General features: G+C 37.5%; 1 protein-coding gene across 1 annotated transcript in view; it reads left to right on the top strand.

Moving 5' to 3' along the window:
* LOC121382186 (serine/threonine-protein kinase pim-1-like) overlaps positions 1-13888 on the top strand; it is a 42380-nt gene extending 28492 nt beyond the window's left edge. The window contains exons 4-7 of the mRNA XM_041511712.1: positions 1525-1572; positions 2688-3048; positions 4232-4426; positions 12822-13888. Coding sequence (XP_041367646.1) covers positions 1525-1572; positions 2688-3048; positions 4232-4426; positions 12822-13021 — 804 coding nt within the window. The 3' untranslated portion in view covers positions 13022-13888. The remainder of the gene's footprint in view (positions 1-1524; positions 1573-2687; positions 3049-4231; positions 4427-12821) is intronic.
* Positions 13889-14806: the final 918 nt, after the last annotated feature.

The raw sequence follows: 14806 nt of genomic DNA on the forward strand, positions 1-14806 counted from the left end.
ATATATTCAAGGTACTTCACTAAATTTTGTACATATACTCTTCCAAAAAAGTAGGGGAACTCTAATAAGAATTTACAATTGCCAAAATTGTAAGGTATATTAGCTGTGGGGAATGGTTATATGATAATAGTGAATTAATTGGGCAAACATTACAACCGGTAGTTCAGTATTACAGTAGGTTTTATGACCACCAACGATCTTGAAGGACGATTGGGGTCAGAAGTGACATTTGAAAGTTGACGTTTCGCAAATTCAAACAATAAAAATGACTAAAACCAAAACAATAGCAACTGTATGATCAACAAAATCAAAAAGATTGACAGAAATAATGTTCCACAGTGATTAATCGACCTTCCTGGAAATTGTCAAAATCGAGAATGACACCCCACGCACGTGTACTGCAAGATGCATGTGCAAACTATGGAATGTGTTTCGGTGTGTTGATAAACAGACCTTAACTTTCTTTACTAGGATGTCTGTGGTCTAATAGTTGATATTAATATTTCAGGTTCCCCTACTTTTTTTGAAGAGTACATAATAATCAGTCTAGTGGTCTAGTAGTGCCTTTTTGCTATAAAGGAGTTTTCATTTTCGAAATGTTTTGTTACCATGGAAACAAATAGCCAGAATGACCAAATTCACCGTTTCAGGAGTACAAGTCTAAAACGGTTTAAGATAACTTCATTAAACTTTGTACATTTATCATTTGTTACGAGAGCGTTTTCTCTAATGGGCGGGACGTAGTTCAGTGGTAAAGCGGCTACTTGGTGCGCTGTCAATCTGGGATCGATCCCCATCGGTAAGCCTACTGGGCTATTTCTCGTTCCAGCCAGTGCACCACGACTGGTATATCAAGGCTGTGGTATGTGCTATCCTGTCTGTGGGATAGTGCATATAAAAGATCCCTTGCTACTAATGGAAAAATAAGACTATATGTCAAAATTACCATATGTTTGACATGCAATAGCTGATAATTCATAAATCAATGTGTTCTAGTGGTGTCGTTACACAAAAATAAAAACAAACTGATGACTATGTGTCAGAATTACCAAATATTTGACATCCAATTGCCGATTATTAATTAATCAATGTGCTCTAGTGGTTTCGTTAAACAAACAAACTTACACCTGCTCATTGATTCGTTAAAGCCGCTCTTGTTTTGTTCTTTTGTGTCTGTGTTATATGCACATCAAACGTTATCTGTAATAAATAACCGGCCTTGGCGATGTCGTCGTTGAGCCACCGGACATAAGCCTGGTAGGCACAGGGTTCGCAGCCCGGCACCGCTCCAACCCAGAGCGTGATTTACGACTTAATGGGACCACAACATCAACTTCTATCTCCCTAACCACTAACAACTAACCCACTCTTCTGGGGTGACAGTCTAGATAGCTGAAGTGTGTGCCAAGGACAACGTGCTTGAATCTTAATTGGATATTAACACGAAAATAAGTTGAAATGAAATGACAATGTAATCAAATCATATTTTTTTTTTTCCTTTTTTTTTTTTTTTTTTTTTCCCAGGTTGCAATCAAATTGGTTGCAAAAAAGCATGTCGCCCAGTGGCAAAAGGTAAGTCAAAAAATTGCACTCTTATTTTTAAGTCGCTTGCTGGGAACAAATGGAGGTTGTCTCCCCCTCTCTCTCCTCTCTGTCTCTCTCTCTCTCTCGCTCTCTCTCTCCCTCCCCCCCCCCCCCCCCCCTCCCTCTCCTCTCTCTCTCTCTCTCTCTCTCTCTCTCTCTCTCTCTCTCTCTCTCTCTCTCTCTCTCTCTCTCTCTCTCTCTGCATGTGTGTGTGTGTATCCATATAACCTTATACCAGACACCAAATATCCGTCATTTAATTAAGTCAGGGACGTAGCGTGGTCTGAACCGTGGGGAGGTAGTGCAAATACTTTTTTTCTCTGGATACCTACAAGAATTGACTAATACTGCACTGTAAAACAAAACATTTTTTTTCCGCCTTAGCGAACACCCGAACATCCCCCCCCCCTCCTCCCTCCAGCCTACGCACCTGAGAAAGCTTTGTGAATTAGGGCTCATATAGATTGGATGCGGCGCGTTCGTGTGGTACGGCTAAAACAATCAAAATACATTTGTTTCAATGAGAGCGTCTAGACCGTGTGCGTGCGGCCCGAATGTTGCGTCTAAAGGTGTCACTACCTTGCGTTTTGGGCATATAAACCATATACTATTATTCCATTGCGGGTGGCGACATGCGTTTTGCAAACGCACGCATCCAGTCTATCTGAACCTGTAGGCCCTTAGGGCTCATATAGACGCATCCAGTCTAGACGCTGTCATTGAAACTAATGTATTTCTATTTTCTTATCCGGACCGCACGCACGCGTCGCATCCACTCTGTATGAGCCTTCACTAGCACTGACATGTTTGATTTCAACTACCGGCCGCGGTGGCGCAGTGGTTAAGCCATCGGACTAGTGGCTGGTAGGTACAGGGTTCGCAGCCCGGTACCCGCTCCCATCCAGAGCGAGTTCTTAAGGGTTCAATGGGTAGGTGTAAGGCCACTACACCCTCTTCCCTTTCACTGGTCACTAACCAACTAACAGCTAACCCACTGTCCTGGACAGACAGCCCAGATAGCTGAGGTGTGTGTGCCCAGGACAGCGTGCCTGAACCTTAATTGGACATAAGCACGAAAAATAAGTTGAAATGAATGGTTTCAGCTGCGCGGGGCTCAAGTCCCCATGGAGGTGTACGCCCTGCACTTGCTGCAGCGCGTCACGGGCGTCATCCTGATGATCGACTACTACCCACGGGCCGACGATTTCGTGATCGTCACGGAGAGACCCGAAGGAGCGATCGACCTGCACGAGTACATCACGGAGAACGGAGTGCCGCCGGAGGAGACGGCAAAGGACTACTTCTACCAGATCGTGCAGGCGGTTAGCGGGATCCACAAGACTGGCATCTTCCACCGCGACCTCAAGCTGGAGAACGTGTTGCTGGACGACAAGGGAGTCATACGGATCATCGACTTCGGGTCGGCCATGCTGCTCAGAAGCACGGCCTACAAAGAACCTCTAGGTAAAAGAAAACTTTTGTTTTTATCTTTTTATTATTATGTTGTGTTGTGTTGGGGGTTTTGGGTTTTTTCGATTGCATGACTTTAGATACTTTAATTGGTTTTGTGTGTGTGTGTGTGTGTGTGTGTGTGTGTGTGTGTGTGTGTGTGTGTGTGTGTGTGTGTGTGTGTGTGTGTGCTAGTATGTGTTTGGTGGTGGTGTTGGTGGGTGGGTGGGTTGGTGGGTATTTGTTGTTGTTGTATTTTTGCTTTTATATTTTGCTTCTTTCTTTTTTTTCTTTGATGTTTGGTTTTGTTTCTTTGGGGGGTTTTGCAGGCGTTTTCTTCTGGCATGTGGTTTGGGGTTTTTCGGGGTTTTTTTTTTGTCCAGTCAACTTTCACCCCTATCAAAATAATAGTCAGTTGAGCAGACAGTCAATTGCGTATGGAGATATATTTTATTTCTAAATTGTAGAGAAAATATTAAGTTGAATTTTAAAAACCACCCAAACGTCATCTTGCATATTGCCTACACAAATAATGAACTCATTCATGACGTGGTGACATTTTAGTTGCGGATCCAAGGGATGAACATGACATTGTTTTTATTCAGCCCCTTTTTGCAGTATATCTACTATTTTGTTGTAAAACATGAATTAAAATCACCATAATTTGAAACTGCACATCGACTTGTCCAAATATAGGGAATTGGCCCATATATAGTATCTTTAACTACATAGGTTAACATTATCGCTTATAGGATTTTATTTGATAAAGTACAACCATATGTTGGTATACCGGAAACGGTGATTTCCAAACTTTATAAAGTTTATTCGTTCTTTCTTTTAAAAGTTATAAGTTTGGGTTTTTTAACGACAGTACTAGAGCACGTTGATTTATTAATAATCAGCTATAGATGTCAAATTTCTGCTAAATGAGTTGCAAAAGAAAACAGATATGAATTTACGTGCAAAGTAACTTAGTAGTATTTCTACGACCGGCTTCGTGAAATGGAGTAAACGTACACGTACACGTACACGTACACGTAGACGTAGACGTAGAGGTAGACGTACGACAGGTGTAAGTTTTGCACGTAAACCTAAGGTTACAATATTTAGTAAAATAGGCTCATGGACTCTGAAAGTTTTATAAGCGCGAGCCCAGGAGCCTGTTTCACTCAATCTTCTTTCTTTCTTTTGCCCACAGGTTCTCGAATTTTTAGTCCCCCAGAATATATTGAGCTCAATCGCTATCACGCCGAGGATGCGACAGTGTGGTCTCTTGGAATCGTGTTGTTTTCGCTGGTAATCGGCACCATCCCTTTCCACGACGAGGACGACATCATGAATGCTGAAGACTTCGTGCACGCGCAGCTATCATTCACTGGAGGGCTATCTCGTGGTAGGTTTCTATGTAAACTGACGTCCTAAAGAAACTTTACATATATAAAATTTGAATAATTTGATCGAAAATAACCCATTTAGAAACTATTTTACAAACATTTAAATTATTATTATTATTATTATTTTTTTTTTTATCCCACTGCCCCCTTTTCTTTCACTCCTTTGACTTCCATCTCGTTTCTTCCCGATCTGGCGGCTCCTCCTAGCTTTCAACTTCTTTCGCTGTCCACCTCCACATCCCAGTCCTTGTCTCTCTCCAGCCGCGATAGGTGCCACACACCTGTCATTTCTCATAAACTTTACCTGTGGGCTTAGTCTAACCCCTTCGGAGAGTGTTCAGTAGTTACATCTGGCATTTGTTAAGAGGCAATTATAACCGCCTACTATACTCCAATACTACCGGCGGTCGTTAGTTAGTGCCATGGGTCAGACCAGCTTTATTGGCGGCAGAGGACGAGGATGTCAGGTGGGCGCAGGGAGGTTTCTTACAAACATATTGCATTACATTTGTTGGTTTCCTATAACACAATTTCAAGCGTTATATATAATACATGTTGTTTTGGAACGAGAGTAGCCAGTTTGTGTGTGTTGTCACTGAAGTGGTAAAAGTCATGGCCATTATACTTGGGATGTGACGATCAATCGATATATCGAAAGAACACACTATTTCTGCCTGCGATACGATTATTGGTATATGCACCATTATATCGATATAATCGACTTTTCTTTTTTAATCAAACTAAAACATACGTTTACACCGTTTTTATTCAATTACAGACCCACCAGAATATAATATTCTAATAGTATATATTTTCTAAATCATATTATATGAAATAAATAATACCCTACTCTAGGTGGTGGCAAGCTAAGTTTATAGGGGGTTCGGGTTATGCTCTCTCGAAAGATATATTGAAAATAAATTCGCTTTAAGACGGGAGTGGGGGTATGAGTGGAGGTGTTTGACACGCGCCTTCCGTCGTCAAAATATTATCGTTAATATTGATCCCACACCCCTTCCGTATTCCGTATATACGTCCGTTAAACTATTGAACGTACCCAACATGAATTTGAACGTACCCAACATGAATTTGAACGTACCCAATATGAATTTGAACGTACCCAACATGAATTTGAACGTACCCAACATGAATTTGAACGTACCCAATATGAATTTAAAGTATATTCGGCTATTATTTTTTGAAAAATAAATTTGCATTATTTTATTTTTTCAAGATGTTTCATTTACTTTCGTTCATTTGTGACAGAAAGTTATCGTTGCTGTTGATATAAATTTAAAGGGACTGCCCTGGGTTTATGACTAACAGAGCCTTTTTGGTGACTCAAATTATAAGTTAAAGATAATTTCTTGTTGAGAATAACAGTGTCTCTAATAAACTAGGTGTTTGTTGTCGTCATAATGTTCACTGTAGTCCAAACCGAATTTTCCCTTCCATTAATTTGTTACGAACGACACTATATATATATATATATATATATATATATATATATATATATATATACGAAGTTAAATGACCAATGACTGCTACACACTTTAGCATACGACCACAAATACACTTGATATATAGCCTCTATTAGAAACATACTAAGTGCACAGCGCTAAGTGGTCCCATTCAGCCACTAAATTATTTCCGGCGCGTTCACGGTCTAGTCGGTTGCAACAAAGGCCCTTTGTTACTATTGAATTGTGGAGTTGTCGACAACTTGTTCTTTTATTTTTTGATATTTAATAAAGTTTTCTATTACTATTATTGTTTGTCAGAGTGTGTGTAATCTCCTTTTACAGAAAATAAAATGTACAATTTGTTTTGTGCTCAACAGAAATACTTACAAGAAAAAGTGGCTTATTGTTAATTGACTCGTTAAAACGGCACTTTAATATAATAATGAAACTAACGATACAGAAATCCACTTCCTCGCCTCACGATAATGTTTATACTTTCTAACTCGGTAATAAAGACAGTTTCGGGAGCAAACATGCACATATTTTTCACTGGAATAAACACAGGTAACAAATCGTACATCATGACGTATACTAAATTTAAATGAATACTGACGATGCAAATAGATGCATTATTGTTGAAAATACGCAAACAAATCGGAACAGCGAGTCCAGTCATTGTCAGACAAGTTGTAGGCCTAACGGACATAATGTAACGGACACAATTTCATATGTAATTTAATAGTTACGATCGACTATCTACCTGCAATTATTAATAGTATGCACAACCATTAGTATATATATATATATATATTCAGATATTGTGCTTTATAATAGTGTAAAAGTGTGTAAATATAAAAATTTGCCCCCCCCCCCCTTTTTGGCACCTTCCTACACTACTGATATATATATATATATATATATATATATATATATATATATATCTGTTTGTGTGTGTGCGTGCGTGTATGCGCCCCCCGCCCCCGCATTGCCACCTTCCTACGCCACTGGTATATGTACATAGATAAAAACCTTTTTTAAAACATGCGTGTTCGTCTGGGTTATGTTTTTGGTTGTGCGTGTGTACTGGTGTGTGGGCTTGTTTTGTAGGTTATTGTTTATTTGGGGGGCATATTTGTTGTTGTTACTAGTGTTTTCTTTGGTGGGGGGAGGTAAAATTGTTGAGGGGTGTTTATTTTTAAAATATTAGGTTTTTTTTTTTTTGCCTGCCACTTACGCTTATAATCATGTATACCACAATGTCTTCATTTTTTAATTTAACGTTAAATAATCGGCATGCAAGACTAACATAAATATGTTTACAAAAATAGTTTGATGTAAACAAAACAAGTACTGTTACTATAGGTAGATGTTTTTATAAATTATATATTTAGATGTTATTACAGTAAAATGTACACTTTATAATGCAATGTATATAGGCCTAATTAATTTGCAGCAAACAAAATATTTAGTGAAACAGGCACGTGTGCAGGAAATTGTAGAGGAAGTCAGGACTGGCTAGTGGTGTTTTTAGGGGAGGGGTCGGATCATGCGTTCCCGGAAATACATTGAAAACCCCCCAAATATAATATAGCACGTTGGGAAGGGGACTGTTCTGATTGGAATATTACATATAGTCTGTCCCATCCTCCTACAAAAATGTTGTTTTTGTAAATAATTTAAGTTTGGTTTGACGAAAAAATAAAAATAACAAAAATATACTATTTTTGTGCGTAATTTAGAAAACAAGCGGCTCAGAAATAAACAACTTGTAGTAAATTCCATAGTATGAAAAAAAAAAATTCCCCGTGGGATGCACTATAAACATGTGTTTCTATTATCTAAATATTACAACCCATGTTACTGTCACACACAATTCAATGAAACTGTAGGTGTGTTTGTATGTTTAAATGAAATTATGATAATTAATGTGAGGTGAGTTTGCAGCTTTTCAAAAAAATTCCAAATTTCCATGCAAGAAAACCAAAACATTCAGGGTTGGTGACACCTCGCTAGATTCATCTCTTATATTTAACACATGGTCAGTTATAACAAAACGCAATTTCAGCAACTTAATTTTTACCTGTTTCATTCTTTATTTTTAAAGTATAGGTGGGGACATTTATGATGCCAGAGGCTGGCATGCATAAATCTCAAATTGAGGATTCACAAACAACTGTGGTCATCCGCTATTCTTGTATTAACCGGAACGCGATAGAACAGGAGAGAAGTTAGGGGACGTAACTCTGCCTAATTTTTCTCGCTAATTTCTAATAGAGGAGACTTCAGAGACTGGTATTCTAAACAAGAAAATGTATTTAAAGGAAACATGTCACGTAAACCATATTTGGCACCAACCATGTACAATTAATTATAAATTGAATCACCTAAAAAAAAATATTATAAAAAATTAATTACTTAAAATATCTCCATAAAAGAACCCCAGATACGAGCTCTTAGCGGAAATTGCCGATCTTTAATGAGCAGGGCAATCACGAGGTCCCTGACGTCAGAGACGCGTCGCTTGATCTGAAGCCTTACACTTAAAAGCATTAGTCCGTACCACTCATAAAGAATCTAAGACTTGCACAGCTTACCAAAACAATGAGTGTTCGTTCGCAAAACGTTTTGCCGTATCAATATGAGCTGTTAGTAAATGAAGAAAGACACACATTTACTTACAACAGTGATACTGAAGAAAAAACGGATAGCGAGTCGGAGGGTGGAGAAACTGATGGTGCCAGACCAGACCGGTCGACCAATTTACAGCCCGGAGCCCGAAAGTAACCCGGAGACAAAACCAAAACTCGGATGCTAATGCCGAGGTGTATACTGTTCATATTTAGCATAAAGATACACCTCGATATGATGTATTTAAATATGTAAAAAATATAAATGTAGGACAAACATTTTTGGGTTTTTTAGAAAATATCGCATTTTTTATGTTCGGGCTGTACATAATGAAATCTGTATGCACAGTGTAAACAAACGCTCTAATTTACGACAAGGCGCTTCACTTTCATTAACCTGGCTTGTAAAACAACATAAATGACTTGAGAGTATAATCAACTTTTAAACTAAATATATTTCTATTTGCATCAATAGAACGAAATGGGGTTATAGTATTTTTCTCTCATAAAAAAAAGTAGCATATTATTAGGCCTATTGGTAGGGTGCGTTAGAGTAAAAACGTTCACTCACGATACCCAAGTGATAATTTTCTTTTCTTTGGTACTACGTAATTGGTCAGTTTTGTAATTTTAGATGGGAAAGTCTACTTAATCAAGGGTTTTACAGCATTATTTACAGTAATGAAGCAGGGCGGCTGATAATGTCCATTAACATTGTACTATAGTCGCGACAGGTTACGCCACAATACCCTGTAATCTTAAAAAAACTGGCACGTATTTTGTACGCATGTCTAGACCGTGGTAATCACTTACCTGGTCGATACCCTGCAATATACACCTGCCAATCAGGAATCACATGTGCAGGCCACGGAAAGAAAGGACCAATTAACTAAAACAACACTCCGATTCTCAAGTCAGCTCGTGGATGAAACATAATAGTTATTTCGACACCGACAGTAGTTGGGTTTTTTGTATTGAACTTCGTGTTGCTTTGGGGCTTCGGGCGACGAGGAACGTTTTTGTAACGTATTCCGCCCGAAGATTAAAAACATTATTTAAAATTATTATTGTTTTCTACACGTTTTTTAAAAACATATTTAAATACATCGTACTGAGATGTATCCTCATGCCAAATCCCATGTTTGTATATGCCATATTTAATTACTTATTGACGTTTCCTTCTTCGGACGGTGAATACAGATTTTGTTATGTAGGCCTACAGCCCTAACATGAAAAATCTTTTTTTTTTCCAAAAAAATAAATAAATAAAAAATTCTACATTTTTGTTTTAACATATATAAATACATCATGCTGAGGTGTATCTTTGTGCCAAATATGTACAATGTACACCTCGGCATTCGCAACCGAATACTGTTTTTGTCTCCGGGTAACGTTCGGGCTCCGGGCTGTAATTAGGCGGACACCAAAGTACTATGCAGTGCTGGTGTCCTATCTTTTCTTTTGCGATAAAATACACGCGTCTTTCTTCGGATACAATCCTTTGGAAAACCATAAAAAGACAATCCCGATCGTTTAAACTGTTTATTTTTACACCCGAAGGCCGCGCAGTACGGCACTGTTGGACTGAAAAGATCGTAAGCCCCTTACTCCATATATAAACAGTTAACAACAATGGAAGAGTACAGCGGCTCTGACGTCACTTCCCTTTTTTTCCGAACGCTCACGAAGAAATATGCATAAATCGTACTTTGATACTGGTTAGCGTAATTTCTTCATTTTAAGTTAACTACACGTATTTTATTGTTATAAAGTTATTTGTATATTATTTTTATATCATTTTTCTTTTAAAATGAGCTATAATATGGTCTCGTGTCATGTTTCCTTTAACATGTCATTTTAGTCGCGAAAATGGCTCCGTTAGACATCTTACAATGACTGCAAACTCAGGGCAATCCCGTTAAAAGTCCTATGTCAAAGTTGAAACTATAATATTTAGTTTTTTCACATTTATTTTTGATAAATAACTACAAATTATTCGATCTCACGCATAATCTGTCCATGATTAACTCAAGAATAATAATTTTTAAATGTCTTGTACAGGACGCCAAGAGGGGTTTCCCCGAATAAGTTGTGGCTAAATATAGCATGCTCACCATCTTTGTTTCTTTGTCAGTTGTCTGCAAAGAATTATGGGGGAAATCTTTGTATGTTGAATGTGTAAGCATAAAACAGTGACGTCACCAGTTAATGCGTGGGACACACTCTGAAATTCACCCCTGAAATATATGTTTTTTATACTTTTAAATGGAATTGTTTGGTTGCAGGAAATATTTGTTCAGTATCGCGTCGCGATTCGCTACGTAATTTTCAGAGATCGCTACACAATTTTAAAACATTTAACAGTAGTTGTTAATCGATTTTTAAATTACCAAAAATATCGCTAATCAAGATTTTGAAAACAAAATGTTTCCTAGGTTGTAATGTTTTATAAGCATATAGCTGAAGGTATAAACTTTATGTTTGAAAGCAAAAATTCATAAATATATTTGGCGGGAAAATCAATTAATACAACTTTGATATATCACTAGGGATGGGACGGTTCGGTTTTTTTATTTTCGGTTGCTTTTCGGCTTTTGGTCCATGGTTCGATTTATTCGCGGTTCGATTTATGCGTGATATTTTTCACAAGTAGTACAAATACACCAATTATCATACATACAGTTTTATAAACTATGTTAAGAGCAAGACATTTGATTTTTAATGGTCATTTGTAAAATAATTGTAAATATAAAATTATATATTGACTAGAAAAAAAAAATATTCATTTTTACCATACCATGTTAGCGTGTTGGGTCTGGGATACATGGCAATGTGTCCTCCAGGATTTGAGTTGAGAGTGTTGGCAAAATAATTTGGGGGCGAGAATGCTACGGATAGTGTGTGTGTGTGTGTGTGTGTGTGTGTGTGTGTGTGTGTCTGTGTGTCTGTATGTCTGTCTGTCTCTCTTTTTGACAACTGGGATGTAACATACTTAAAATATTTTGTCTCGTCGAAATAATCACTGAGGTCAGTCCCTATTTTGGGAGGTTACAATTTTTACGGTCCCGGCAAGACATTCGCGGGTTCTGTACAGGATCCGAACGCCCATGCAAACATGTCAGATTTAAGAGAATCAAATGCTGTGATTGGCCGAAATACTTTACGGGTTATTGGGATTACAAGGGTGGTGAAGAAACGTTTATACATGAAAGCGCGGTTTTCGGTAACATCGAATATTCTTGCTCACTGGACTAATAGAATCTATCACCATTGTGAGGTATAGATAAGGCTATTCCAACCCGAGGGACAAAAACTTTTTGTCCCGAGGGTTGGAATTGCCTTATCTATACCATACAACGGTGATTGATTCTTTTTCTTGCCCATTTAATAACAGTAACAAAACATTAATTTTGTAAGCTACGGTCTGTTTATTGTAGAACGATTCGTATACATTTCACCTGCCAACTCATTTAATCATACGCGGAAAAATATAGTCCACCTTATGCAACGACATAAATATGTAATGTTCAACTTACCAATAAATATAAAGTTGAAAATATTAATTTGTTTAAATATTTTTAAAACAATGATACAACGTAAAATGGCAAACAGAATTTTAAAAACCATGAGTTATGACGTCAATCGTTGTAAAACATGAGTTATGACGTCATGCGTATGTAGAAATCGTCTAGCCCTCGGGTCGGACAGATTTATCTAGCCCTAGGGTCAGACAGATTTTTCTAGCACCGTGCAAAAGCTGGATAACCCTGTCCATTGGGCAAGAAAGGTTTACGATGATTGACGTCATAACTCATGTTTTTTTCACAATTCTGTTTGCCATTTAACGTTGTATCATTGTTTTTAAAATATTTAAACAAATTAATATTTTTAACAGGGTTTTTTTTCAACTTTATATTTATTGGTAAGTTGTTACATTTTTATGTCGTTGCATAATGTGGACAATATTTATCCGCGTATGATTTGTAGGTGAAATATTTATGAATCGTTCTACCATAAACAAACCGTAGCTTACAAAATTAATGTTTTGTTACTGTAATTAAATGGGTAAGAAAAAGAATCAATCACCGCTTGTGGGGTATAGAAAAGGAAATTCCAACCCTCGAGACAAAATGTTTTTGTAAGGGCCTCGGTAAACCTCACAAAAAAAACATTTTGTCCCTCTGGTTGGAATTGCCGTATCTATACCTCACAGCGGTAATAGATTCTATTAATCCTACGCAGCACCTTCAACAAAATAGTCGTTCTCTCTAGCATCAATTATATTATGATAATATATATTGCAGAGCTTCATCGCTTAATAAGACAGTGTCTGCAGTTTAACCGATACAACCGACCGAGTATTGAAGGAATATTGGCATCCGACTGGCTGCTGGAGCATACTATAATGATAAAGAGGAAGACGAGGAAATTAAGGAATAAGTTCATGACAGGCGTGGATCACGACCCTAGGCTGCTAGCCAGGAAAAGCGAACATCATCCTTAAAGCATCCTTGTCCAGGGATCCGCGCGTTGTCCGTACTTTTTCGCGGACAATGACGTCAGTTGCAGATTGCCACATGTTACTAGTATTCAACATTTTTGTTGACTCTGCAAATCTTATAAATCTGAATTGTGCAGAACATCGTGAAGACAATGCCGGAATATTCTGTGGACAGTACCATGACTGTGGGGGATCTACTCTGCTTTGTTTTGAATATCCTGTAGACATTGCCTGAATTGTCGGACATCTGCTGTTTTGAATATCCTGTAGACGGTGCCTTATTTGTAGCGAATCTGCTTTGCTTTGAATATTCTGTAGACATTGCCTGAATTGTGGGGGATCTACTTTGCGTTGTTTTGAATATCCTGTAGACAGTGCCTATGTGTCGCGAATCTGCTTTGCTGTGAATATTCTGTAGACAGTGCCTTATTTGTAGCGAATCTGCTTTGGTTTGGATATCCTGTAGACATTGCCTGAATTGTCGGACATCTGGCCTGGTATTTGTAAAACTTTTAGAGTCTAGACTTGAGACTCTAATAGAGTCTGAGACACTAACGTCATGACAACGCCATACAGATTGTATGCGTGTGACGTCATTAGAGATTGAGACTGGACTCTAAAAGTTTTATAAGCACTGACCCTGCTGTTTTGAATATCATGTAGACAGTGTGTTTTATTTGTCGCGAATCTGCTTTGCTTTGAATATCCTGTAGACAATGCATGAATTGTCGGGAATGTGGTATTTTGGTATGTACGTATAGGTATTGGGTTTTTTTTTAAACGTATTCACTCATGGTTTGTATGTCATGCTAACGTTGACATATCTGATTACATCTGGGTACAGATTGATAATAAAATGACTATTATATCGTGTGTAGTTGACTGGTTTTGTCTTGGTCTTGCTTATGCAGTCTAAAAGGGACATTCCCGAGTTTGCTGCATTGTAAGATGTTTCCAACTAATAAAATATTTCTACGATTAGATTTACATATTAAATATATTTTCTTGTTTAGAATATCAGTGTCTGTATATTCAATGTGTTTCTGGTTGTCTTAATATTTGTAAGAAGCCCAAACTGGATTTTGTCTTCAAATAATTTCGTACGTACGACAAAAATCTTTTTTTAGGAAATAAAATGAAATTTAACCTAGTACAAATATTAGAACAATCAAAAACGCGTTTAATATACAGCCACTAATATTTTATGCAGAAAAATATATTTGATATGTAATTACAATCGTCAAAAAGTCTCTATTAGTCAATAACATCTTAAAAATTGCTGTAAACTCAGGAATGTCCCTTTAAGGCCCATCTACATGATTTTTTTTATTTATTTATTTATTTTATTTATTTTATTTATTCGATTATTTATTTGGCAACAAACTCAGGATAGTCTCTTTAAAAGTATCAAGACTTTATGGAAGCTTAGGTCCAGAATTTCCAGTCGGTGGGCCTATTGGGCTATTTCTCGTTCTAGCCAATGCTCCAAAGCTGGTATAACAAAGGCTGTGGTATGTACTATCCTGTCTGTTGGGTGGTGCATATAAAATATCCCATGCTGCTAGCCCATGAAGTGGCGACAGCGTGTTTTTTCCCTCAATATCTGTGTAGTCCTTAACCATATGTCTGATGCCATATAACCGTAAATAAAATGTGTTGAGTGCGTCTTTAAAAAAAACCAAATATAATATATATATATATATATATATAAATACGGGTTCAGGTGTATCCTGCAGTGTTGTAAAACTTACAAAAGAAAGGTATTGTGTGTGTTTCTTGTTGCCGTTG

This window comes from Gigantopelta aegis, chromosome 2 (assembly GCF_016097555.1).
Source record: "Gigantopelta aegis isolate Gae_Host chromosome 2, Gae_host_genome, whole genome shotgun sequence".
Taxonomy (NCBI): Eukaryota; Metazoa; Mollusca; class Gastropoda; order Neomphalida; family Peltospiridae; genus Gigantopelta; species Gigantopelta aegis.